We start from the raw sequence: 25,780 nt of genomic DNA on the forward strand, positions 1-25,780 counted from the left end.
CAGGATTTGGATGCAAAAGCAGAACATGTATCTGCAATCCCAGAGCGCCTGCAGCTTGGGGCGGTGGAGTCAGGAGAATCTTGAACCTTACGGGCCAGATGGTCTGGTCTTTCCAGAGTCTCAAACAAGGTGGGAGGAGAGGCTCAACACCCTGAGGTCTGACTTCCACATGAGCACTGGTGCACAAACAGGTGCGTGTACACACATATGCACACGCACACACATACACATTAAATCTAAAACAGAGGCCAGGCATGGTTGCACATGTCTTTAACCTGAGAGGCAGAGGTAGGAAGACTGCTGTGAGTTCAAGGCCACCCTGAGACTACATAATGAATTCCAGGTCAGTCTAGGATAGAGCGAGACCCTACCTTGAAAAACAAAACAACAACAAATATAAAATAAAAACCCAAGGACTGGAGAGACGTTTCAGTGGCTAAAGGCTCTTGCTTGCAAAGCCTGATGGCCCAGGTTCAGTTCCTCAGTACCCATGTAAAGCCAGATGACAAAGTGACACATGTATTTAGAGTTGGTTCACAGTGGCAGGAGGCCCTGGCACACTCATTTTCTTTCTGTGTTTGCCTATATATATGTAAATTTTAAATGTGGCTGAAGCCGGTCATGGTGGCGCACACCTTTAATCCCATCACTCGAGAGGCAGAGGTAGGAGGATTGCTATGAGTTCAAGGCCAGCCTGAGACTACATAGTGAATTCCAGGTCAGCCTGGGCTAGAGTGAGACCCTACCTCTGAGAACAAACAAAAATGTGGCTGAAATTCAGCTGGGTACTTGCTCTGTGCCTGGTGCCATTCTAAACACGTTGCAGATGTCTGCTTACTTAAGTTATTGTTATGTTCATTTTGCATACAGGGAAACTGAGGCACTATGTTGGCTTGCCCAAGTATCTGGAAGGAAAGCCCGCATTTGGGTCCGGAAGTAGTGGGGGAGTGAGGGAGTAAGTGAATGGGGGGACGCACGAGTGAAGGCTGCCCGCACCCCTTCACTGAGGTTCTCTCGGCAGAGTCACTGCCTCTTTTCTAGCCTCTCCCCTAGACAAGCCCTCACCCCAGCTTCTGCTCCTGCCTGTTGGAATCATGATTCTCCTCTCAGACCCCACTCTACCTCTCACCCTAGCCCAGCTTCTCACCTGAGTCCTGGACCAGATCATTTTAGCATCACTAATCTTTTGACTTCATACAAAGGCCCCAAACTTAAAGTAAAAGCTCCTGTGGGCTCATAGCATAGCTTTTCCTTTCTTTTCTTCTCTTTCTTTCCTTCCTTCCTTCTTCCTTCCTTCCTTCCTTTTTTTTGTGTGTGGGGGGTTCTTTTTGGTTTTTCGAGGTAGGGTCTCACTGTAGCTCAGGCTGACCTGGAATTCACTATGGTGTCTCAGGGTGGCCTCGAACTCACTGTGATCCTCCTACCTCTGCCTCCCGAGTGCTGGGATTAAAGGCATGTGCCACCATGCCTGGTAGCAGCATTTCTTTTTTTAAAAAAAAATTTATTTAAAGCCGGGCGTGGTGGTGCACGCCTTTAATCCCAGCACTCGGGAGGCAGAGGTAGGAGGATTGCCATGAGTTCAAGGCCACCCTGAGATGACAGAGTTAATTCCAGGTCAGCCTGGACCAGAGTGAGACCCTACCTCAAAAAAACAAAAAAAAAACAAAAAAAAAATTTATTTATTTATTTATTTGAGAGCTACAGACACAGAGAGAAAGACAGATAGAGGGATAGAGAGAGAATGGGCACGCCTCTGCAAACGAACTCCAGACGCATACGCCCCCTTGTGCATCTGGCTAACGTGGGACCTGGGGAACCGAGCCTCGAACTGGGGTCCTTAGGCATCACAGGCAAGCGCTTAACCGCTAAGCCATCTCTCCAGCCCAGCATTTCTTTTTACAGTCAAAAGATAGAGAAGGGGTGCTGGGTATTTGGCTCAGCAGTTAAAGGCACCTGCTTGCAAAGCCTGCCTGCCAGGGTCCAATTCCACAGCACCCATGTAAAGTGAGATGCAAAATTGTGCATGTGTCTGGAGTTTGCAGAGACCCCAGGAGGCTCTGGTGAGCCTGTACACAGACACATGCACGCAATAAATAAATTTTCTTTTAAAACAAGATAGAATGGGCACACCTTCCAAGGCTCAGGGTCTAATGCAGAAGAGGTGGCAGAAAGAATGTAAGAGCCAAAGGAAGGGTAGGACACCTTACAACGTGCTCCTCCAGACACAAAATGGCCTGGATATCCATGACCTCACAGTGCCTGACACTACCTACACAAGACCATCATAATAGGAGGAAAATGATGACGTCAAAATAAAAGAGACTTACTGAGAGGGGGAGGGGATATGATGGAGAGTGGAGTTTCCAAGGGGAAAGTGGGGGGAGGGAAGATATTACCACGGGATATATATTATAATCATGGAAGTTGTTAATAAAAAAAATTTTGAAAAGAAAAAACAACGAGATGGAATGGGGAGATGGCTCCGTGGCTAAAGCCCTCACTATCTAAGTATAAGTACCTGAGCTCACACCATAACCCACAGAAAGAAAAACTCTAGGTGTGGCTGGCTTGTGTGATCCCAGCCACACCTAGAGTGAAATGAGATGTGGAGAGGGCTGGAGAGATGGCTTAGCGGTTAAGCACTGGCCTGTGAAGCCTAAGGACCCCAGTTCGAGGCTCGATTCCCCAGGACCCACGTTAGCCAGATGCACAGGGGATGCACGCGTCTGGAGTTCGTTTGCAGTGGCCGGAGGTCCTGGCGCGCCCATTCTCTTTCTATCTGCCTCTTTTCTCTCTCTGTCTGTAACTTTCAAATAAATAAATAAAAATAAACAAAAAAATTAAAAAAAAAAAGAAGTGGAGAGAGCAGAATCTTCTAGAAGCTTGAAGACCAGCTAGCCTGGGAAACAGAAGGGTGAACAACAAGAGACCCTGCTTCCAATGAGGTGGAAGGTGAGGACCAGTACCCAGAGATGCCCTCGGACCTCCACACATACCCTGTGGCACAAACATGCCCCACTCACACCCTTGAGCATACATGCACATGTGCGTGCACACACACACACACACAACTCAGGTGTCTATTGACAGATGACAGGCAAGCCAAATAAGGTCTATGCCCACGATGGAATATCAGTCAGCCCAGGAAAGAAAAGGAACTCTGATGCCTACCACCACATGCTACAAAGCCGAGGTCTTATGCCAGGGGAAGTGAGCTATTCACAAACAGGAGGCCAAACACTGTGACTACACTTCCAGAAGGTATCAGAGCCACTGGATTCATAGAGACAGCAAGTGGAATGGGCTGCCAGGCAGGGCATGGGAACAAGTACCTAAGAGGAACAGTTTCAGTTTAGGGAGACCTAAAGGTTTTAGGGATGGATGGTGTTCATGACTACGCAGTAGTGTGAAGCTTGGTGCCATCAGCTGCAGGTTCACAAACGGTTAGGATGCTAAAGTTTGTTTTATGCATTTTTGTTGTTGTTGTTCAAAGTAGGATCTCACTCTAGCCCAGGCTGACTTGGAATTCACTATGTAGTCTCAGAATGGCCTCGAACTCACAGTGATCCTCCTATCTATACCTCCTGAGTGCTGGGATTAAAGGTGTGCGCCACCACACCAGACTTGTCTTATGCATTTTCTTTGGAAAAGTGAAGCCATCTCCTTCCTCCTCAATCCTGCAAGAAATTCCCAAGTCAACTCTCGCTTCAGCCCTGTGACTTTACCACTTGGTAGGTCATTCGGTCATTCTCTGAAACAGCCTTTTTGTTGGCTCCTTTATAGCTCCTATATTTATTTATTTTAAAATAATTTTATCTATTTGAGAGAGAAAGAGGGAGAGAATTAGTATGCTAGGGCCTCTAGTCACTGCAAACAAACTCCAGATGCCTGTGTCACTTTGTGCATCTGGCTTCTGTGGGCACTGGGGAATCAGACCTGGGATGGCAGGCTTTGGTAGCAAGCACCTTCAATGGCTGAGCCATCTCCCCAGCCCTCCCTCCTCTATTTATTTATGGTTGGCTGCAGAGTGCCCCGCTCCTCCCTTTGCAAAGTTGTATTTTGTACACTTAACCATCTCAACTTGTGTGGGACCTCAGAATCCTCCTTACCACAAAGCCCTATGCAATCATCAACCCCTGGGAAAGCTGTTGCCCCTTCCTATGAAGACAACAGACTCGACAACCTTGATTTCTACTAGGGCTTAAGTGTGGTCTAGAATGACAGGACCCGGGTGGATCCAACCTGGCTCAGCCAGACTCTCTTGGTCTCTGGCACTGTGTTGGCTCTCTGGAGAGTCCTCAGTTCTTCACCGACATTCACCATGCGCTAGGTTGGAAGAGGAAGGACAGACAGAACAGAGGGTGGTAGGACAGTGAGACTTGGGGTCCCTGCCCTGAGCAGCCTCGCTCTGGGAGTAGTAGCTCCCACCGGGTTCTAATGCCCAGGGTGGGCGGCAGGCCTCAACCCGCCCACACGTTTCCAGCCCAGCTCCTGCTGCCCCCTTTGGCGCCACCCCCGCCCACCCGCCCTGCTCCCCAGATGGCTGCAATTAGAGGTCTTTGTTTTGTTTCCATTTTCCCAAAATAAGCCTGTCCGATCTGCCAGGTCCGAGCCGGATGTGGGCCGGCTTGGTTTACGGCAGTCCTGTGTCGTTCTTGACGGGCTTTATGTCCCAGCTGGTGGACAGGACATGCCTTGGCGAACCCACAGCTTGGCCCCTGCCATGCCCAGCAGCCAAGGGGTCTCCATGGTCACTCGCACACCCTTTCTGCCAGCCCCGTCCCATGGGCCCAGGAAGCTCCAATAGGAGGGCAGCTGGCTGACTGTGTGCAGCAATTTTGAAGGCATGAGGTCTGATGGGGGCTGTCGTGGTCTAATGTGGAGTTGGGCGAGTCCTTTCTCCTTCCTGAGTCAGGTTCCTCCTTAGCCAAGCACACACTCCTTGGGACTAAGGATCTCAGGTAGACCGTGCGCGCGGCGCCAGGGCAGGAGTGTTGGGAACAGCGTGCCAGGCAGAAGGGACAGATTCCTAAGCAGCTCACGGCTAGCACCTGGGTAGGGCAGGGAAGCGGGGGAGTGGGGGGGGGAGGGTTGATCCTAACAAGGATCCCACTGTCACCATCACCCTGGAGTTTTCGGAGCTTCTGGGCGGCTGCGGCTTTAGTCCCTGTCGCTGTGATCTGGGGACCATTTTCTTTCCCAGCCTGCCCGCTGTGTTTTTTGGCAGCCGCCCGCCCCTTCCTCACCGAGCTGGATGAAGTTGCTTCCCGGGCTCCCCTTAATTAACTTTGTAACAAACAGTTCCTGCCGGGCCTGTGTGATGTCGCTGCCTTGGCGCGCAGCTCTCCCTCTCTCTCCCTCTGTCTCCCCCCCCCCCACCCCACCCCCGCCCGGCTTAGCGGGGAAGGAGTCTCGATGTTTCCCAGGGTGGGATGCAGCTTGTTCGCATGAAATCCCGGTGACCGCCTCTTTCCAACAGGCGTCTCGCTGCCAGCCACCTTTGAAGTGGCTCCGGCTCCCTCCCGAGACGCGTTGTCCCCAGCTCCCTGCTGCAGCCCCGCGCGCACCTGCGCCTAACGCCAGCGGTGCCACATCTGGGCCCGGCGCCCCCGTCACCTCCCCCCCCGCCCCCCATCACCTCCTCCCCCATCCCCCGCCCGCCCACACTCCTCCTTCTTTAGGAGGCTTAGAGTCACCGCGCCAAGCGATGCCACCAAGGAACGCTGGAAAACATCTTTAAACGGAACCTGGCAAAGCGGTTGCTGGGTTAAAAGTTTCGTAAACATGTGTTTTCTCCAGTTTTTAAATTAGAACAAGCTTCATGAGAGAAAATCGGGGGAAATAGAAAAAAAAATTGAAGAAGGAAAAGTTGTTCTGTGTCCTGAGGTCAGACACGCTGGCCAGTTAGATCTCTTTCTTTGGGGCTTATTCTTTTTGGTTTATTTAAGAAGAAGAAGGAGGAGGAGGAGGAGAGGGAGGGGGAGGAGAAAGGAGGAGGAAGAAAAAGAAAGAAAAAAAACATTTATTTATTTATTTATTTAAGGGAAAAGGGGGGGGCAGGGCCTCCTGCTACTGCAAATGAATTCTAGAGACATACGCCACATTATGTGTCAGAATTTACGTAGGAACTGAGGAATTAAACCCAGGCCTGCAGGTTTTGCAAGAAGTGCCTTTAACAACTGAGCCATCCCTCCAGCCCAGTTTTTTTTTTTTGTTTGTTTGTTTTTTTATTTTTATTTTTATCTTTATTTTTATTTTAGAGGAGGGTATCACTCTAGCCCAGGTTGACCTGGAATTCACTCTGTAGTTTCAGGATGGCCTCGAATTCATGGCGATCCTCCTACTTCTGCCTCCAGAGTGCTGGGATTAAAGGTGTGTGCCACCATGCCCAGCTCCAAACCAGTTTTTGTCTTATTTTGAGACAGGGTCTCATGTAACCCAGACTGACCTCAGACTTGCTGTGTGCTGAGGGTGACCTTGAACTCCTGATCCTCCTGCCTTAGCTTCTGGTATGCTCACCACTGATGACTCTATGGAGCTTCTTTTATAAAAATTTCTATTAATTTTAGCCGGGTGTGGCGGCACATGCCTTTAATCCCAGCATTTGAGGAGCAGAGATAGGAGGGTTGCTGTGAGTTTAAGGCTAACCTGGGACAGAGTGAGTTCCAGGTCAGCCTGGGTTAGAGTGAGACCCTACTTTGAAAAAAACTTTTTAAAAATTTATTAATTTATTTGCACGTGTGTGTGTGTGTGTGTGTGTGTTCCTTTTGCCACTGTTAACAGACACCAGATACCTGTTCCCTTTTTTACATCTAGCTCACTTGGGTTGCGGGGAATTGAAGCCACATTGTCAGCCCTTCTACAAAGCTCCTTCTTTCTTTCCTTTCAGCATGTTTAAAAAATATTTTTAATAGGGCTGGAGAGATGGCTTAGCGGTTAAGCGCTTGCCTGTGAAGCCTAAGGACCCCGGTTCAAGGCTCGGTTCCCCAGGTCCCACGTTAGCCAGATGCACAAGGAGGCACACGCGTCTGGAGTTTGTTTGCAGAGGCTGGAAGCCCTGGCGTACCCATTCTCTCTCTCTCCCTCTACCTGTCTTTCTCTCTGTGTCTGTTGCTCTCAAATAAATAAATAAATAATTTTTAAAAATATATTTTTAATATATTTGAGAGAGAGAGAGACAAAGAGAAAGAGAGAATGGGCATGCTAGGCCTCTTGCACTGTAAAAGAACTCCAGACATGTGCAACACTTTGTGATTCTGGCTTTACATAGGTTCTGGGGAATTGAATGTGCACCAGCAGGCTTTGCAAGCAAGTACTTTTAATTACTGAGCTATCTCCCCAGCCTCTCCTTTCAGCATTAAAAAATATTTATTTATTTATTTATTTGAGAGAAAGAAAGAAAGAAAGAAAGAGGCAGATAGAGGGAGAGAATGGGCACGCCAAGGCCTCCAGCCACTGCAAACAACCTCCAGGTGCATGTGCCACCCTGGGCATCTGGCTTACTTGGGTACTGGGGAATCAAACCTGGGTCCTTAGGCTTCGCAAGTAAGTGCCTTAACTGCTAAGCCATCTCTCTAGCCCTCCTTTCAGCATTTTGACTCCAGCATTTCCACATGTTGCGAACTCCATTGTGTTAGTGACTTCAAGTTATGTCCAGAAAACTCCCTTCCCAGTAAGCTGTGTAAAATGCCCTGGTGATCTTGTCATGCATTGAGCCTTTTTTCCTATGAATTTCCCCAAAGAAGGGTTCTTTTGTCAGGCATCTGGAGTGTTCCTGTGGCTTCTCATCCATGTCGCCAAGCCAGCTCCCAAAGGGCCAATGTCTTTGTTGTCCTAATTTTCCTTCTATTGTGGTCGAATATGCATGCCACCCCATCTGAACTCTTTCAAGCCTGGCAGCTGCAGGGCATGAAGCACATTCCCATCCCTCTACAGCTATCACCACTGTCCAGTGCTCTTTCTTGGCAGAAAATGAATTTATTTTTTTTTTTTTTTTGAGGCAGGGTCTCACCCTGGTCTAGGCTGACCTGGAACTCACTGTGTTGTCCAGACTTGCCTCCAACCCATGAAGATCCTCCTACCTCAGCCTCCAGACTGCTGGGATTATAGGCATAAGACCCAATCCACTTTCATCTGCTTCTTTTTTATTTTATTTTATTTTTTTAATATTTTATTTTTATTTATTTGACAGAGAAAGAAGGGGAGAGAGAGAGAGAGAGAGAGAATGGGCATGCTAGGGTCTTCAGTCTCCTGTTGTGGGTATCTGCCACATGCTTCTTCCTTGGCTTGTCAGTATTTGGGGTTCCTATGTCAAAACTGTCTCCTTTTCAAGGATGAGCAACTATCCATCGCGTGGCTAGACTGTCCATCCACGATGGACTGGCTGTCCCCACATCCTGGCTGTTGTGAACTGTGGCACTGTAAGGATCTCCTTAAACAGTCTTTAGTTCTTTGGGGACTAAAGAACATGCCAGGCTGGAGGTGGCGGCACACATGTTTAATCCTGGTACTCGGGAAGCTGAGGTAGGAGGACTGCCTTGAGTTCAAGGCCAGCCTGAGACGACATAGTAAATTCTAGGTCAGCCTGGGCTAGAGCGAGACTCTACTCAAACAAATAAAATAAAGAACAGGCCTATCTGCGCATGCTGATCATGGGGCAAAGCTGTTTTTGTTAATAAATTATTTTTATTATATTTGTTTGAGAGAGGGAGTGAGTAAGTATGGGCACACCAGGGCCTCTTTCCACTGTAAATGAATCCCAGATACAACTGGCTTTATGTGGGTGTTAGGGAATTAAACCCAGGTTGTAGGCTTTGCAAACAAGCACCTTTAACTGCTGAGCCATGTCCCCAACCCAAGGCTTTTTTTGTATTATATATATATATAATATATATATAATATATATATATATATATTATATATATATATTTTTTAATTGACAACCTCTATACTTAGGGACAACAAACCATGGTATTTCCATCCCCTCCCCCTCTTTCCCCTTCATAACTCTGCTTTCCGTCATATTCCCTCCCTCTCCCCATTAGTCTCTCTTTTAATTTGATGTCATCATCTTTTTCTCCTATTATGAGGGTCTGGTGTGGGTATTGCTAGGCATTGCAAGGTCTTGGATACCGATGCCAAATTCTATCCAGACAGTTGGATGTAGGGAGTGGTACCCTTCCTTTGGCTCTAGATTCTTTCTGCCTCCTCTTCTGCAATGGACCCTGAGCCAAGGCTAGTTTTTGATTTTGAGGAACTGATGTTGGCTTTTGTGTTGTTACATTAGTGGCATTTTTTATATTCCCACCAACAGTTCTCGGGGTGGCATCCATGTCTACACTAATTCTTGTTACTGTATTGTTTTTGAGAATCGCCATGTCAATGGCTCGCTCCCCCTCCCGCCCTCTCTCTCTATATATACACATTTTACCCATCTAGAGCGTATAGTCCAGAGGCTAGAAAGACACCTTGAACTCGTGGTAGACCTCCCACCTCTGCCTCCCAAGTGCTGAGATGAAAGGCATGCACCTGGCTTAAAAAATATTTTGTTTATTTATTTATTCATTTATTTGAGAGAGAGTGGGGGTGAGAGAGAGAAAGGGGAAGAGGCAGATAGAGAGAGGGAGAGAATGTGCGCATCAGGGCCTCCAGCCACTGCAAACAAACTCCAGATGCATGTGCCACCCTGTGCATCTGGCTTACTTGGGTACTGGGGAATCAAACCTGGATCCTTAGGCTTCGCAGTAAGTGCCTTAACTGCTAAACTATTCCTCCAGCTCCCCCCCCCCTTTTTTTTTTATATTTTTGAGGTAGGGTCTCACTCTGGCTCAGGCTGATCTGGAATTCACTGTGCAGTCTCAGGGTGGCCTCGAACTCATGGTCATTCTCCTACTTCTGCCTCCCTGCCTCCCTAGTACCGGGATTAAAGGCATGCGCCACCACACCCAGCTTCCACATGTGCTTTTTGATGACCTGCCTCAAGGTCACAATTTTCCCTTAGATTTTCTTCAAAGAGATGGATAATTTTAGCACTTATGTGGAGCCCAAAGCACCCTGAAGTAATCTATTTGGTGCATCAGGAAGACATTACAGTTCTTGGGTCTTGAGGACCAGGGCCAAAAGGGCAAGAGGCCTCCAGAGGGAGGAGCATGTCTGTGTGGCCCTGGGGAATTCAAGTCCCCTGCTAATGGCAGGGCTGTGTCATTCTGCATGGATGCTTATCAAGTCCCAGATTCTTGTGTGTGTGTGTGTGTGTGTGTGTGTGTGTGTGTGTGTGTGTGTTTTGTTTTGTTTTTCACAGTAGGCTTTCACTCTAGCCCAGGCTGACCTGGTATTCACTATACAGTCTCAGGCTGGCCTCAAACTCACAGCAATCCTCCTACCTCTGCCTCCTGATTCTGGGATTAAAGGTGTGCACCACCATACCTGGCTCAGTGCCAGGTTCTTTGCTAGGCACCAGGGTGGCAGCCAGAGGTATACTCCCATAGCTGGGAGTGGCCTGGATGGGCTGCTCAAAGCAAACAGCTGTGAGGAAGGGTCCTTGGGTCCTCATGACATTACGTGATGGTGTTTCACTTAGCAAGGGCATCGCTTTTTTTTTTTTGATACTGGAGATTGAACCCAGGGCCTTGTGTATGCTGGGCAGGCGTTCCTGCACTGAGCCATATCCGATTGCGCTTCTTACTTTATTTTGAGACACCGTCTCACTAAGTTGCCCAGGCTGGCTTTGAGCTTGTGATTCTTCTATCTCAGACTCCCCAGTACTTGAGATTACAGGCTTGTGCCACCAGGCCCAACTTGGAGACCACCTCTAAAATGAACCCCTAGCTCCTTGTCCATTAGTGGCAAATACTCATTCAGAGGGGGCTGTGGAGCACAGCGGTCCCCACACCCCCGGGGGCACTCTCCACACGGCCTGTGTTCTCTCAGGCACGGCTTCTTTTTTGTTGTTGTTGCTTTTTTCTTTTTAATTTATTTATTTGTTTACAAGCAGAGAGAGATAGAAGAGCAATAGACAGAGAGGCAATGGGCACACCAGGGCCAGTAGCCACTGCAAATGAACTCCACTGCAAACATGTGGCCCATGTGCATCTGGCTGGGGAATTGAACCTGAGTCCTTTGGCTTCACAGGCAAACGCCTTAACCGTTAAGCCATCTCTCCAGCCCAAGCATGGCTTCTTGACATCCCACCAGGGCCTCTGGTCATCCATAGCTACCCCTCCCATACCTGCTCCTGCCTCCAACCCCTCGCTTCCACCTTTTCCTGTAGTCTATCACTGTGAGTGGGCCCTGATAGTGCAGATAGGTAGAGAAAGGAGGCAGGGTCCCAGGGGTGAGGAATCCCAACCTGGCATCTGCAGCACAGGGAGCGTAGTGGTGCTAAGCCCAAGGGAGAGGGTCCAAGAGGAAAGGGCCCAGAGCGGACCCAGGAGGGAGTCAGGCAGGTGGGTTGCTCAGAGGCCCAAGATAGAGGTCCTCTGCCTGTGTCTGCAAAGGACTGTGAGTAAGGGTCTTCACGAGAGCAATTTGTATGCAACTCTCAGAGAAACTGAAGTCAGCGAGCTGAAGTTGAGTTCGAAGACGTGCTATGGAGCCTGCAGATACTGACCTCTGCTGGGAAATTTGGATCAGGAGAGAATTTAGAAGCCAGAGGAAGTGAGAGGTCCAAGGAATATATTTTTTTAGTTTTTTTTTTTTATTTGAGAGCGACAGACACAGAGAGAAAGACAGATAGAGGGAGAGGGAGAGAGTGGGCGCGCCAGGGCTTCCAGCCTCTGCAAACGAACTCCAGACGCGTGCGCCCCCTTGTGCATCTGGCTAACGTGGGTCCTGGAGAATTGAGACTCGGACCGGGGTCGTTAGGCTTCACAGGCAAGCGCTTAACCGCTAAGCCATCTCTCCAGCCCTTTTTTAAAATTTTTTAACTCATTTATTTTCAAGCAGAGATAGGAGAGAGACAGACAGACAGAATGGGTGCACCAGGACCTCTAGCCATGGCAAACAGGCACTGGATGCATGCGCCATTTTGTGTATCTGTTTTGTTTTTTTTTTTAAATGTGGGTTCTGAGGAATTGAACCTGGTTCTTAGGCTTTGCAGGCAAGCACCTTAACTCTCCGGCCCCCAAGGAGTGCTTTGCTAAGATTTGGGGGCCTCCCTGTAAGGGAATGGGACCAAAGACACAAGTGGAAGAATTGGCCTGGTAAAAAGAAGTAACTTCCTACTGGTAGAGTAGCTTTTCCAAGATGAGATAACATCTCATTTAAAAAGATATTTGTCCAGGTATGGTGGTGCATACCTTTAATCTCAGCCCCTGGGAGGCAGAGGAAAGAGGATCACTGTGAGTTTGAGGCCACCCTGAGACTACAGAGTGAATTCCAGGTCAGCTTGAGCTACAGTGAGACCCTACCTTGAAAAACCAATATATATATATATTTATTTATTTATTTATTTATTCAGGTGTGGTGGCGCATACCTTTAATCCCAGCACTCGGGAGGCAGAGGTAGGAGGATCACCATGAGTTCAAGGCCACCCTGAGACTACATAGTGAATTCTAGGTCAGTCTGGGCTTGAGTGAGACCATACCTCGAAAAAAAAAAAAAGAGGTGCTTGTCTGTTGTCTGTCAGGGTATAATGACGTAGACTCCTGTGCAGGGAGGGGAGCTGACCTCAGTGAAGGATGGCAAATACCTGCCAAGTGTGCCAGTGTTATCCTCTCCGGTCCCCATGTCAGGCATCACCGACTATGGCCCAGAGCTCTGGAGAATGTCTGCAGGGCAGACCGTCCACTCTCCCTGGACCAGGGCCTCTGCCTTCCCTTCCTTTCTGTAAGACGGCCCCCATCTTCCTGGCTGCAGGGAAGGCATATGAGATCACCTACGTGCGGCTGAAGTTCCACACCAGCCGCCCCGAGAGCTTCGCCATCTACAAGCGCAGCCGAGCCGACGGCCCCTGGGAGCCCTACCAGTACTACAGCGCCTCCTGCTGGAAGACCTACGGGCGGCCCGAGGGCCAGCACCTGCGGCCCGGCGAGGACGAGCGCGTGGCCTTCTGCACCTCCGAGTTCAGCGACATCTCCCCTCTGAGTGGGGGCAATGTTGCCTTCTCCACCCTAGAGGGTCGTCCCAGCGCCTACAACTTCGAGGAGAGCCCTGGGCTGCAGGTCAGGCAGAAGCCAGGACTGGGGCGGAGGGCGGGGAACGGGGGTGGGGGTGGGGAGTTGGGACTGTGCTCCACGTGGGGTGTTGGGTAAAGTGAGTCCTTCACACACACAGCCATCTCCAGACACCTGTGTCCCCAGTGTGACTTAGTTCAAAATCACTTTCTTTTTTAAAATAATTAATTGTTTATTCATTTGCAAGCAGAGAGGAGAGAGACAGAGAATGGGCGTGCCAGGACCTCCAGCCAATGCAAATGAACTCCAGATGAGTGCGCCCCCTTTTTGCAGCTGGCTTTCGTGGATACTAGGGAGTCAAACCCGGGTCCTTTGGCTTTGCAGGCCAACACCTTAGCCGCTAAGCCATCTGTCCAGCCCCACAAATCACTTTCTTCTCCATGGGGCTCCCTGCTCGGGTTAGGTTAGGAGTCAGAAGGGCCGTGCTGCAATTTGCGTCCTCCTTGGGGAGAAGGCCATCCTGGGGTCATGGTAAGACACGGAAGCAGAGTGGCCACCTGAGTACCATGGGCCACGGAGCCCCAGCTGTCTGCCCCCTGTTCTTGTGTGTGTGCAGTGGGGACCTGAGCATGCAGGCACACTTGTCCATATGCCTGTGGAGGCCAGAGGACAACCCTGGTATCATTCTTCAGGGGCCGCCTAACTTTTTTTTGAGACAAGATCTCCGACTGGCTTAGAGCTCACCAATTAAGACTAGATTGGCTGGCTGGTGAGCTCCAGGAACACTCCTGTCTCCGCTTCCTCAGTGCTGGGATTACTGGCATAAGCCACCCATCTTTTTTTTTTTTTTTTTCCCTCCTTTTGGCCTAAATTCCGAGCCATGTCCCCAGTCCCTGCCCTCCTGCTTCTTGACACCATGGCCTGAATCCTGCAGTCTGTTCAAAGTCAAGTCTAGATCCTACACACAGGCTGCAGGAGCCCATTGCCTGGGCATGGTGGCTCCTGGTTTGCCCTGATGCTACCAACTTTCTAGGCACCAAGAAGCCCTTCCACTCTGGGCGGAGGGAACGAGTGCCCCTGTCTCCCAGCCCCCACCCCATGCTCGGGGAACTTGCCCTGCTCCCTCACTGCGGGTGTCTTTGCAGTCACAAAGCAGGTCATGGGCTGCAAAGTGGACATAAGAACCCAGAGAAAGGGTCACTAGCAAGCCGGGTGTGGTGGCGCACGCCTTTAATCTCAGCACTCGGGAGGCAGAGGTAGGAGGATCACTGTGAGTTCAAGGCCATCCTGAGACTACATAGTGAGTTCCAGATCAGCCTGGGGTAGTGTGAAACCCTACCTCAAAAAAAAAAAAAAAAAATCAACCAAGAGAAAAGAACAGAAAAGAAAAGAAAAGAAAAGAAAGGGTCACTAGTGGGCTGGAGAGGTTGGGCAGGTCACTGCCCTTGGGCCCCAGAGGAAGGCAGGCTAGTGTAGCAATTAAAACATAGATGGGGAGCTGGAGAGATGGCTTGGCAGTTAAGGCCCTTGCCTACGAAGCCTAAGAATGCTTGTTTGAATCTCCAGGTCCTCCATATAGCCAGCCACAAAAGTGACACAAGTGTGCAATGTTGCACATGCACACAAGGGGGTCGCACACATCGATGTTTGTTCACAGCGGCTGAAAGACCCTGGTGCGCCCATACTCTCTTTTTCTCTCTGCTCTTTCTCCCTCTTTTTGTCCTTCTCCCCCCCAAAAAAAAAGAAGAAGAAAAAAAACATAGATGAGGTTATCAGAAAGACCCAGATTCCTTGGGCACCTCCGGACACAGGAATAAAATAGCTTCCGGCAGCATCCTTGTGCAAGGAGCATTAATCCTACAGCCAGAGCCAGCTGCTGCTGCACCCCCAGCTGGGGCATCTGGGTTTGCATGCTGTGGGTGGCACTTCTGAGAACTTGTACGCAGGCTACCCACCTTCTCCTAGCCACACCTGGGGCAGGGGGTGGGGGCTGGGGGGTGGGGTCAGTTTAGGGGTGATGTGCTCAGAGGTCTCCACTGCTCCTCCACTGGGTGACACATCTGGGGAGGGCAGAGGCACAGTGCCTCCTGCCACAGGTCACCCGATCCACAGCTAGGCCTTGGCTCCCTGTCCCTCAGCTGCTCCAGGGACCAGCAGGCTGAAGACCCTTCTGAGAATAGTCTCGGGCTGGGATTGTGGCTCAGTAGGAATAGCTTGCCCAGCAAGCACAGGGCTCTGGGTTTGACTCCCAAGCACCACAGACAGAAAGACATGTGCCCCCCCACCCCAACTTCTCAGTCATACCTGCCTTATAGCATCCCCTAAAAGCGCAGTGACCTTTGCCAGGCTCGGCCCCGGGTGACTGAGGGACAGGTCACGGGCCTGAGTCATGCTGAGGCGAGGATCAACTTTGCCAGGAGCTCATTTTCTGTCCTGCCCGTCTGATTGCTAAGCCAGGGGCTCCTGGGCTGAATTAAAATGCTGATTAATATTCAGCCGGAGCCGCCTCTGATTATAACAGCAGGCAGATGAAAATGTCAGTCTCCACGTGCGTCCTCCGCTTCCTCACCACGCACTTCCAGCGGGAAGTTGCTCATTCGGCGATCAGCAAGTATTTATCTAGTGCCTGCGATGCGCCAGGCAGAGCCTAGGGGCTGGGGAGGCGGCAAGAACAAGGTCCTCGCTTTTGGGGGGGCTTGTGTTCTGGGGGAGAGTCGCCGTCGGCTGGCTGCAAGTGTCAGTCTGCAGCATGTGGAGCAGGGGAGCAGGGGAGGTCTCTGAGTCCTGGGAGAAGGTGGGCTGCGTGAGCCTCTGGTAGCCCTTTCCCCTGACCCTCACTTCTCGAGCACATGTCGTGACCCAAACCCACAGGCCGATGCTGCTGCCCTCCTCCACACATCCTTGGGGGAGGCACTAGCCTTGTCCTGTTTCACAGATGGGGAGCTACAGACACCGAGATATTAGGCCACGCCACCAGAGTCGACTGGCCGCCAGGCTCCCGGCACTGCTGACTTGTTTCGGGCTAGGCCTGTCCTTGTGCCCCCGGATGCCCACGACAGGCAGCCAGCTGTACCTCCCCGTGAAGTAGGCCGGGGGTATTGGCTGATGGAGTCACTGTCCCCTCCCCCAGGAGTGGGTCACCAGCACGGAGATCCTCGTCTCTCTTGACCGGCTCAACACGTTTGGAGATGACATCTTCCAGGACCCCAGGGTGCTGCGGTGCTACTACTATGCGGTGTCTGACTTCTCTGTGGGCGGCAGGTAGGCAGGCTCCAACGGGGCACGGGGCCGAAGAAGGGCGGTCTCGGGGAGCAGGCCCCTGGCCCTGGAACCGCGCCAGCCGTCCCCGTACATAGCCCTCACCTCCCGTACCTGTCATCTTCTCCTGCTTTTTCACGTGGGAAATGTTGCCTCCAAGCCCCGAGGAAGGCACTCTTATCACCTGGACACCTGCCTGGACCCAAGGCCTCCTCCTAACATCCAGCAGGGCACTCTGACCAGTCTGAGTCTCTGGCATCTGCCTAGGCCACCAAGCTGCCCAGACGGAGGCCGGGTCTCCCCATGTCTCTACCTCCCAGAGCCCAGCTGGTCTCCGGCAGCCCACGCACATCACGGGGAAGCACAAATGGTGTCCTCTACACCCACAGGTCTTGGCTTCCTTCTTTGAGAGGGAAGGAGGCAGTATGTTCTGGCCTTGGGCCTGTGGTATGCTGGACACAACTCCAGTTGCTCCCAATAAACATGTGAGCATTTCCCAAGGGCCAGGCTGACTAGGGAGCCAAGTCTGCGGAAGGGAGGGAGGCCTCCATGAGTGGGAAAGCTGGTGCTTGCTGGAGGAAGGGAAGGTGACCGGGCTGGAATGCAGGTGGAGACAGGGCTGGAAGGGAGTCAGGGGCAAGTTCGTTCTGACTCCACCAGCTTTGGGAAGCCGTTGAGAGTAACAGGGCCACATCATTAAAGCTCCCAAGTCTCATGTATTAGTTGTTTTCTTGTTGCTATGACAAAATACCTGACAAAAGCAATTTTCACCGGGTGTGGTCGTACTAGCCTTTGATCCCAGCACTCAGGAGGCAGAGGCAGGAGGATCGCCATGAGCTCAAGGCCACCCTGAGACTACAGAGTGAATTCCAGGTCAGCCTGGGCTAGAGTGAGACCCTACCTTGAAAAACTGAAGAAGAAAAAAAGCAACTTAAGGAAGGGTTTACTTTGTCTATCAAGGCGAGGAAGGAGGGGCGGCGAGAGCATGAGGGAGCTGTCGCACTGTACCCAGGGTCAGGAAGCGGAGCGTGATAAATGATGCTCAGCTCGTTTCCTTCTTTTGAAGTCAGTGTGAGGCCCCGGCATGTGGGATGGTACTGCCCACCCCCAGGGTGGGGCTTCCCTCCCCCGAGGATATCTAGAAATTCCCACAGAGACATGCCCAAAGGTTGGTCTCCCGGTTGATTCTCGATCTTGTCAAGTTGACAAGATTGACCATCACATCAGACTGCAAGCAGTAGTATGGGGAAGGGTGAAGAAAGTGGGGGTCAGGGGAGAGCTGAGCCTTGGGGAGATGGCAGCTCAGCCCAGGCAGACAGACAGATAATGGCAGGGAGAGGGTGTAGGCTGAAAGCAATGTCCACTGGAGAGCAGCTCAGAGTGTAAATGCTGGGCTGCGGGCATGGTGGCAGCGAGCATGGCACACGAGCTGGCTTCCCACTATGCAGGGGCACTGTTGACAATGAAAGTAGGAAGGAGCCTGTGCCCATTATCTGCACTTTGGAGTGGGGGACCCAGACCCTCCTCACCCCTACTTGTGAGTCAAGTCAAACCACCCCAGACAGCTCCAAGCATGGCCCTGGCCTCCATCTGCAGAGTCTGCTGTCAGAGGCCATGGGCCACAGAACATCTGGGTCCCAGCTGCTGGAGTCAGACCACCCTCAGCCCCACAGCTGGCTGAGGAAAGCCGCTCTCAGCAGGGACAGGTCCCTCCCTTGGGTCAGAAGGACTCATGGGAGAAGGAGGTGCTTGCAGCACCCTCTCAGAGATGGGGCGGTCCCTTGTCACACTTCCTTCATGACCACCATCTCCTCGAAAGGCCCCCCCGGGGCTGGCCTCACCTCTGCTGGACGTGACGGGGTGTTGTCTACCAGCCTGGAAAGGCAAAGTGCATTATCTGCCCCGTGTCCCTCCATTAGAGACAGTACTGGGAGCCCCGCTGACGGCCTGTAACCCCTCCATACCTGCTGAGGGCTGAGTGCCAGCATGGCTTTGGACGGTCACAGATGACCCAGGGTCTGCACGGAGCAGAGCGAGGACAGACTTCTGCTTGCAGCTCTGCCACTTAGTACCTGCCAGTAGCAAGGCCCAGGTCTGTTCTCTCTTCTAGCAGGTGGGGTGATAAGCGTTCCTTCCACTTCCCGGGGCTCAGAGCTGCTCAGCCTGACGGCCTCAGACAGGAATAGGGGCCCCAAAGACTCAGGCTCCATTGGGCATGCCATGTTGCTCCTAGAAAGCACCTCTTTGTTCCTGACAGTCCACCCATCCCCTAGCCCTATGGGTCTCATAGGGTCACAGGTCCGGGGCTACCCATAAAGGCTTAGACTCAAGGACTCTGGGTATTTGTGTATGGCAGGCTGGGAGCCATCTCCTGTATAGGATACTTTTTTCTTGACCTTTTATACACGGTGGCAGAATTGCCCAAGGCAACCCCCTCTTGTCCATCACTGACGCTGTGACCACCTGCCCACCCCCCACCTGCGAGACGGAGGTGACCTCCTTGGATCCCGTATGGCCCCGAGGTGGGGCTATTCAAGCAGAAGCCTTCTGGGGAGCTAGCAAGGGTGCCCCAGTTCTTCCACCTGTACCCAGAGAACAGGAACGGGCTACTAGCACACACAGCTCCCAGCGAGCCAGAGCTCTGGGGACACCAGCCCTGGGCGCGTGGTCTGCACATGGTGAACGCCCATACTTGGACTGGAATCAGCAGCTAGCTGCCTGGTGGCAAACCCCACATTGGCAGCATTTGTCCTCTAATCCCTTCTTCTGGGTGTTCTCCCCAGGTGCAAATGCAATGGGCATGCCAGCGAGTGCATCCCCAACGAGACGGGCCAGCTGGCCTGCCGGTGCCAGCACAATACCACGGGCACCGACTGCGAGCGCTGCCTGCCCTTCTTCCAGGACCGCCCGTGGGCCCGGGGCACGGCAGAAGCCGTCAACGAGTGTCTGCGTGAGTGTCCCTCGGGCCTCAGGACTGGAGGCGGGCAGTACTGACGGAGAAGCAACCTCAAAACCTCATAGTGGGGGCTGCTCCTGGGTGGTCCCGAGCACTCAGTGTGTGGGGTCCCCGAGCTTCTCTAGAGGTGAAGAGGAGCCAGGGGTACACTTGAACCTCAGTTCTCTCCCACAAATAACACCCCTGGGCCAACTTCACCCATACAGGCGCCCGTGGTGGGAAGACAGGAAGTCCCCAACATGACTTATCCTTTTGTTTTAATGGATGCAACCCCAGCAGCTGATGAAGCCCAGCCTCGCCCCCTCATGCCCACAGGGTGTTGACCTGCCTTCTCCAGTCTCTCCCACGGTCCCCCACAGCCTCCAGCAGCCCTTTGATGTCCCAACTATATGTGGTGTGACTCTGCCCACTCAAACTCAGAGACACACGGATGGGGGTCTGTAGAGACAGTGGGCCATGGAGGATGTTCCCCTCCCAGCGGGTATGCCAGCCTTTCTCCCCAAGCCCTGCCTGTCTCTCTGCATAGCCCTGTGCTCTCCTTCAAGAGCCGCGCCTGACTGCAGCCACCAGATCCCAGGAGCAGCACCCACATACAAGCCTGCAGCTGGCCCCAGTGGCCTGTTGTCCTCTTGGGCCTGAGCCACTGGCTGCCAGAACTGGGGCAGGAAGGGGACATCTCATGCATGGGGACAGCATGCTGTCTTCAGAAACTGCCCCCCCCGGGGGGGGGCAATCTCATCCCTAATGAGTTCCTCCTGGCTGGCTGGCCTCCTGGGGAACTGGCCTGCTCCCACTAAGCCTATGTCTGTCTCCGTGCTGGGGACACCGAAAAGCCAAACTGCTTTCCCTGCCATATCCTTACTTCTCTGGTCACATCTCTATCCTAACATCACCAGCCTGGCTGGGGTTTTGCGCCTGACCCTCATCCTCACTCCCAGCCCAGGCAGCCCCTGAGCCCTGAATTAAGCCGCTTTTTCCTCCCTCCCTCCCTCCCTCCCTTCTTTCTCTCTCTCTCTCTCTCTCTCTCTCTCTCTCTCTCCTTCTCTCTCTCTCTTTCTTTCTTTCTGTTTTGTTCCTGAGGTAGGGTCTTACTCTAGCTCAGGCTGACCTAGAATTCACTATGTAGTCGCAGGGTGGCCTTGAACTCACGGAGATCCTCCTCCCTCTGCCTCCCTAGTGCTGGGATTAAAGGCACCTGGCTTGAATTGAGCCTCTTTCACATCCTTCTAATCCAGCTAAACTTGTCCCTCTGTGTGGCTGATGTCTGAGTCCTGGTCCCATCAGCCCCCCACCCCCTCCATGTATCTACAGCCCACTTTCCCCTGTCTCCAGCCGCCGGCCTCTTCTGCCTGCACAGAACTGTTCATAACATGCAAATTCATAAAGTTCATAAGGTGCTTACACCGAGGCCTTAACCACCGTAGCACGCTCCCTGGTACTCTAGGCTCCCAGCCCCCTCCCCATCTCTGGCTCTCAGCTGCCCCTGCACTGCCCACCATCCACCTCATGACGTTTCCCCTGCTCTGCCCATCATGACATGCCACCTCTAGCCAGCCTTTTGGCATGCCCTCACCAAGCGGATCTTCCTTCATTGGCCCCAACTCTCCCCTCCTGCCTAGGACAGCAAGGGAGTATGTGAGGAGTGTGCATCCACATGTGTGTGCACATGCACACACACACACACGGTCCTGTTTTGGAAGAGTGACTGGGTTCTATGTCCTTGATAACGCTGGGCTGGAACCCCATCCTGGACCCTTGCCCTTCCTTGAGCCGCCCGTTCAAGGGTGACACAGAGGCCCCTCCTGCCAGAGCTGGCCACTTACACACCCGACCCTCCGCCTCCTCCCCACAGCCTGCAACTGTCACGGCCACGCCGAGGAGTGCACGTTCGACAGGGAGCTCTTCCGGGCCACCGGCCACGGTGGGCGTTGTCACCACTGCCGAGACCACACGGCCGGGCCTTTCTGCGAACGCTGCGAGGAGAACTATTATCGCTGGGAGCCGCGGACACCATGCCAGCCCTGTGACTGCCACCCGGCAGGTGCGTGGCCCCAGCCCCGCTCCCTTGCTCTCTCCCTGCCCTCGCTCCCTCTTGCCTCCACGGCTCTGCACCCTTCCTCCCTCAGGCTCCCTGCGCCTTCAGTGTGACAACTCGGGCACCTGCGCCTGTAAGCCCATGGTGACGGGCTGGAAGTGTGACCGCTGCCTGCCTGGCTTCCACTCACTCAGCGAGGGGGGCTGCAGGTGAGGGGGGCATGAGGGAGGGTGCGGGCAGCCCAGCGTGACCCACACTGTGTTTGGACTGAATGCCGAGACCCGGGACAGAATCCTGGCTGTGTCCACCTCTGCTTCCTTTCCTCGGCACGTTGCTACCCTGCAGCCATCAGGCCCCAGCCTTATGGGACACAGGGCTTCCCGGGCCAGTGGAGACCTGCCAGAACATCACAAGGCAGGAAGGAGAGCCATTACGCTCTGGGGTGAAGCCTGCTTGCTTGGAGAGGCAGAGGCGCCCCAAGGAGTGAGGGCCTCAGACAGGAAGGACAGGTGCCACAGGCGGGAAGAGCCCAGCCAAGGCTGAGGCAAGTGCCAGGTGACGTCTAGAGCTAGGGGAAGAGCATCCGTGCGAAGGGGGCCTCTGAAAGCTGAGGGGGCTGAGGAAAGTGGGCAGGCAGAGGCTGTGGTAGGAGGGAACAGGCAGATGCTAGGGCCCTCGTAAGGACATGGTGATGGGAGGCTGAAGAGGAAGAATGGGGGGCTAGAGACAATGGCTCAACGGTTAAGGCGCTTGCCTCAAAAGCCTAAGGGCCCGAGTTTGATTCCTCAGCATCCACATAAAGTCAGATTCACTAAGTGGTGCATGCATCTGGAATTCAATTGCAGTGGTGAGGAGCCCTGGGGCGCCCATGCTCACTCTTTCTGTGTCTGCCCCCACTTTCTCTCAAATAAATAAAATAAAATAAAATAGAAAGAAAGAAAAAAGAGGAAGAAGGGATGGGGCCAGTCCCTGGGGCAGAGGGGCAGGCGGGAGCTGAGTGGGGAGGCAAGACAGTGTATCCCTGTGCAGAGTGTGTTGTGTCCGGCTGAGGGGAGAAAGACCAGCCAGGAGCTGCGTGGGCTGAACCTCAGAAAACAGATCTAGCCCACTCACTGTCAGTTCGCTGAGGAAATACGCAGCGACGAAAAGAGTAAAATGAACTTCTGAATGAAGCGCTTTGAAGTGAGCTGGATGTTGGCAAACAACCACCGTGTCATCATGTACTTGAAAGGCAGGGGCAAGTTGGACAGGCCTGTGGTGCAGAAGTGGCCATTAGAGCTGGGGCTCAGTGGTGGACAACGCGCTCAGCCAGCTTGTGCCAGGCCCTGGCTTCCATCCACAACACCACAGAACAAGCAAACAGGCAGTCCTGAACTTGACCGGAATCTGGCTGCCTCCAAGTCTGGCCTCTGGACCTTTGCACATACCATTCCTTTACCCAGAGCATTTTCTTCCCCCAGCCATGCCTCCGAGCCTGTGTCTAGCACCCTGCTCCTCATCTCCGGTCTTTTTTTGTTGTTGTTGTTTATTTTTATTTATTTATTTGCGAGCGACAGACAGAGAGAAAAAGAGGCAGACAGAGAGAGAATGGGCGCACCAGGGCCTCCAGCCACTGCAAACGAACTCCAGATGTGTGCGCCCCCTTGTGCATCTGGCTAACGTGGGTCCTGGGGAATCGAGCCTCAAACCGGGGTCCTTAGTCTTCATAGGCAAGCGCTTAACTGCTAAGTCATCTCTCCATCCCCTCATCTCTAGTCTTTAGCTGAGATACCCCTCTCTCAAGAAGTGTTCTGCCTTTCTCCTGGTACCCTGCCACTCCCTCCCAGATTGGACCAGGTGCCCCTCTATGGTATTCCTACATCACTATCCATCTCCTCCCACAACAGATGTCACAGGGCAGCAACTGCCTGCCTGCATGTCTGTCCTCACTGGACTGTAGGCTCTGTGAGGACAGGGACCATGTTATATCAGGTGGGTGGGTAGGTGGATGAATGGATCAATAGATGGATGGATGGAAAGAAGGAAGGAAGGAGGGAGGGAAGGAAGAACGGGCAGATGGATAGATGAAAGTGAGTGATGAATAGATTGAGAGTAGGCAAGAGGTGGATAGAGGCTGAGGAATAGAAGAATGAGAGGATGAATAAACAGGTAGATGGCTGGGTGGACAGGTGGATGAATGGACAGGTGAACAGGTGGGTTGGAGAGATGGATAGACAGAAGAATGGGTGAGTGGACAGAAGGATGGGTAGATGGAAGGATGGAATTGAGTACATGAGGGGCTGCGGAGATGGCTTGGTAGTTAAAAGTACTTGTTTGCAAAGCCCAGTGGCCTGAGTTCAATTCCCCAGCACCCATGTAAAGCCAGACACAAAATGGTGCATATATTTGGCACTTCAGCAGCAAGGGACCCTGGTGTACACACACACATACACATATAAATAAAAATTTAAAAAAAGAATTAGGTTGAAAATTGAGAGAAAGGGTGGATAGGAAGTTGCAAAGTAGAAGGATGGCAAGAAGAATAAATGGATGGTGGGTGGGAAGATGCAGTGATGGACAGAGCGTGGGTGACTTCCCCGAGGGGTGAGCACAGTGGAGGAGGCCAGGCACAGGCTGGTGGACCATCCTGCCCTGGTATTCTGGGGAGCCGGGAAGGGCAGGATAGCTCTTCGGAGGAGGGGCTGTCCCTACCCCAGAGAGGCACACTGAACACATGTCTCTTTGCCCCGTCCCTTTGGCAGACCCTGCACCTGCAATGTCGCTGGCAGCCTGGGCACTTGTGACCCCCGCAGTGGGCGCTGCCCCTGCAAAGAGAATGTAGAAGGCCACCTGTGTGCTAGGTGAGTGAGCTGATTAACATGGAAATGACCTTGGGAGTAGGTGGCGAGGCACCAAGACTGTGGAGTCAGAGGAGAGACAGTGCAAGGTCCTTAGAGCTTGGGCAGTCGACCACCCCCACACTTATGGAGCTTCAGGAACCTGGCATCCAGGAAGTTACCCAAAGGCTCGTGGCATTGTCCATATTCTGACCCAACACTACCAAGGGATGCTTCAAAGGCTGAGAAAATGCATTGTTTCTTCACATTCAGTATCCAAAAAAGAAAACTCTAGAGAGAACAGGAACAGCTTGCCTAATCCAGGCAGCAAATATACGTTACATCACAGCCCTTCCATCTCACACCCATGGCAGACATCACTAATGGAACATAGCAGTCTTTCTTCGGACCCCTACAGTAGTCTCAACATCCTTCTCAATGCCTTGCTCCAAGGAGCACTTACCAACTGAGCTAAAAATGGAAGCTGCCTCTGCCATTCAAATGGGGTCCTGAAGGTCAGTCAAATGGGCTATCTCACAGTCCCTCCATCCATAAACTTCCTCTTTCAGGTGTTCAGGGGGCCTCTGAGCCTAGCAGCCAGGCAGGAAGGCAGACATGGGTTTGCCTTGGGCACACATCATCTCTTCCTGGCTTTGTGTCTGACATGTGGAGCCCTTGGCCTCACCCCATCCTCCCCTGGCCCTGACTCTCCCCTTGGCCAGCCCCAGGCTGTTCCTTTGCCTTGTCTCGGCAGGGTCTTCCTCCCCAAGGAGACAGAGGAGTCAGAGCAGAGTCAGGGAACCTGGCCTGGCTGGGGCTCTCCTTCAGCTCTGCTGAAGGCCCAGTGCCTCGCAACCCTGAGCGGCTCCTCTCCCCCAACCCTCAGTTCATCTGTCTGTGAAATGGGAGGGCGTGATGAGGTGCATCCATCTGCACTTGCTCAGGATGACTCTTACTCCTCTGTCCTGTGCCCAAAGAAGGAGTCTGTGTTTTGAAGGCTGTATTCCTCAGAGCTGCTGGGGAAAATAAGCTATTTCTAGAACTGGGACAGGATTAGATGAAACTCTGGGTAGGAAGGCACACTGTGATGCTAGCACTCCGGAGGCAGCGATAGGAAGAGCCCTTCTTTGAGGGGCCATGCTGGGGTATGTAGCAAAACCTTGTCTTTTTAAAAAAATAAAAAAATCCAGCTGTGGTAGTGCACATCTTTATTTCCAACATTTGGGAGGCTGAGGGTGGGATAATCGCTGTGAATGCGAGGCAGCCTGGGCTACAGAGTGAGTTCTAGGTCAGCCTGGGTTAGAGAGAAACCCTGCTTCAGTCCCCTCCTCCCACACCCCCCCCCCAAAAAAAAACAACCAACCAAAAGCTGGCATCGGGCTCGGTGACAGAGCTGATACGTGCCTGTCAGGCGCAAGGCTCGGGCTTCAATTTCCAGGGCTGCCCGACCAGCCACTAAGCCCCAGCCAGGTGGGAGCCACATGAGGAGGACGCGGAAGTCCATCTGCGGGAGCTGCCAGAGCCCAAACGGTCTGGGTGACAAGATAACAAGGGGGTTGCATGGTAACCCGCAGAATGAGGTGGACCCGCGGGTGCCAGTAG

General features: G+C 52.6%; 1 protein-coding gene across 1 annotated transcript in view; it reads left to right on the plus strand.

The window, feature by feature from the left end:
• Lamc3 (laminin subunit gamma 3) overlaps positions 1-25,780 on the plus strand; it is an 83,151-nt gene that overhangs the window by 6,950 nt on the left and 50,421 nt on the right. Inside the window, exons 2-7 of the mRNA XM_004671741.2 lie at positions 12,857-13,161; positions 16,244-16,374; positions 19,155-19,321; positions 21,180-21,368; positions 21,454-21,571; positions 24,104-24,202. Of these exons, the coding sequence (XP_004671798.2) occupies positions 12,857-13,161; positions 16,244-16,374; positions 19,155-19,321; positions 21,180-21,368; positions 21,454-21,571; positions 24,104-24,202 (1,009 nt within the window). The remainder of the gene's footprint in view (positions 1-12,856; positions 13,162-16,243; positions 16,375-19,154; positions 19,322-21,179; positions 21,369-21,453; positions 21,572-24,103; positions 24,203-25,780) is intronic.

Source organism: Jaculus jaculus, chromosome 1 (genome assembly GCF_020740685.1).
Source record: "Jaculus jaculus isolate mJacJac1 chromosome 1, mJacJac1.mat.Y.cur, whole genome shotgun sequence".
Taxonomy (NCBI): Eukaryota; Metazoa; Chordata; class Mammalia; order Rodentia; family Dipodidae; genus Jaculus; species Jaculus jaculus.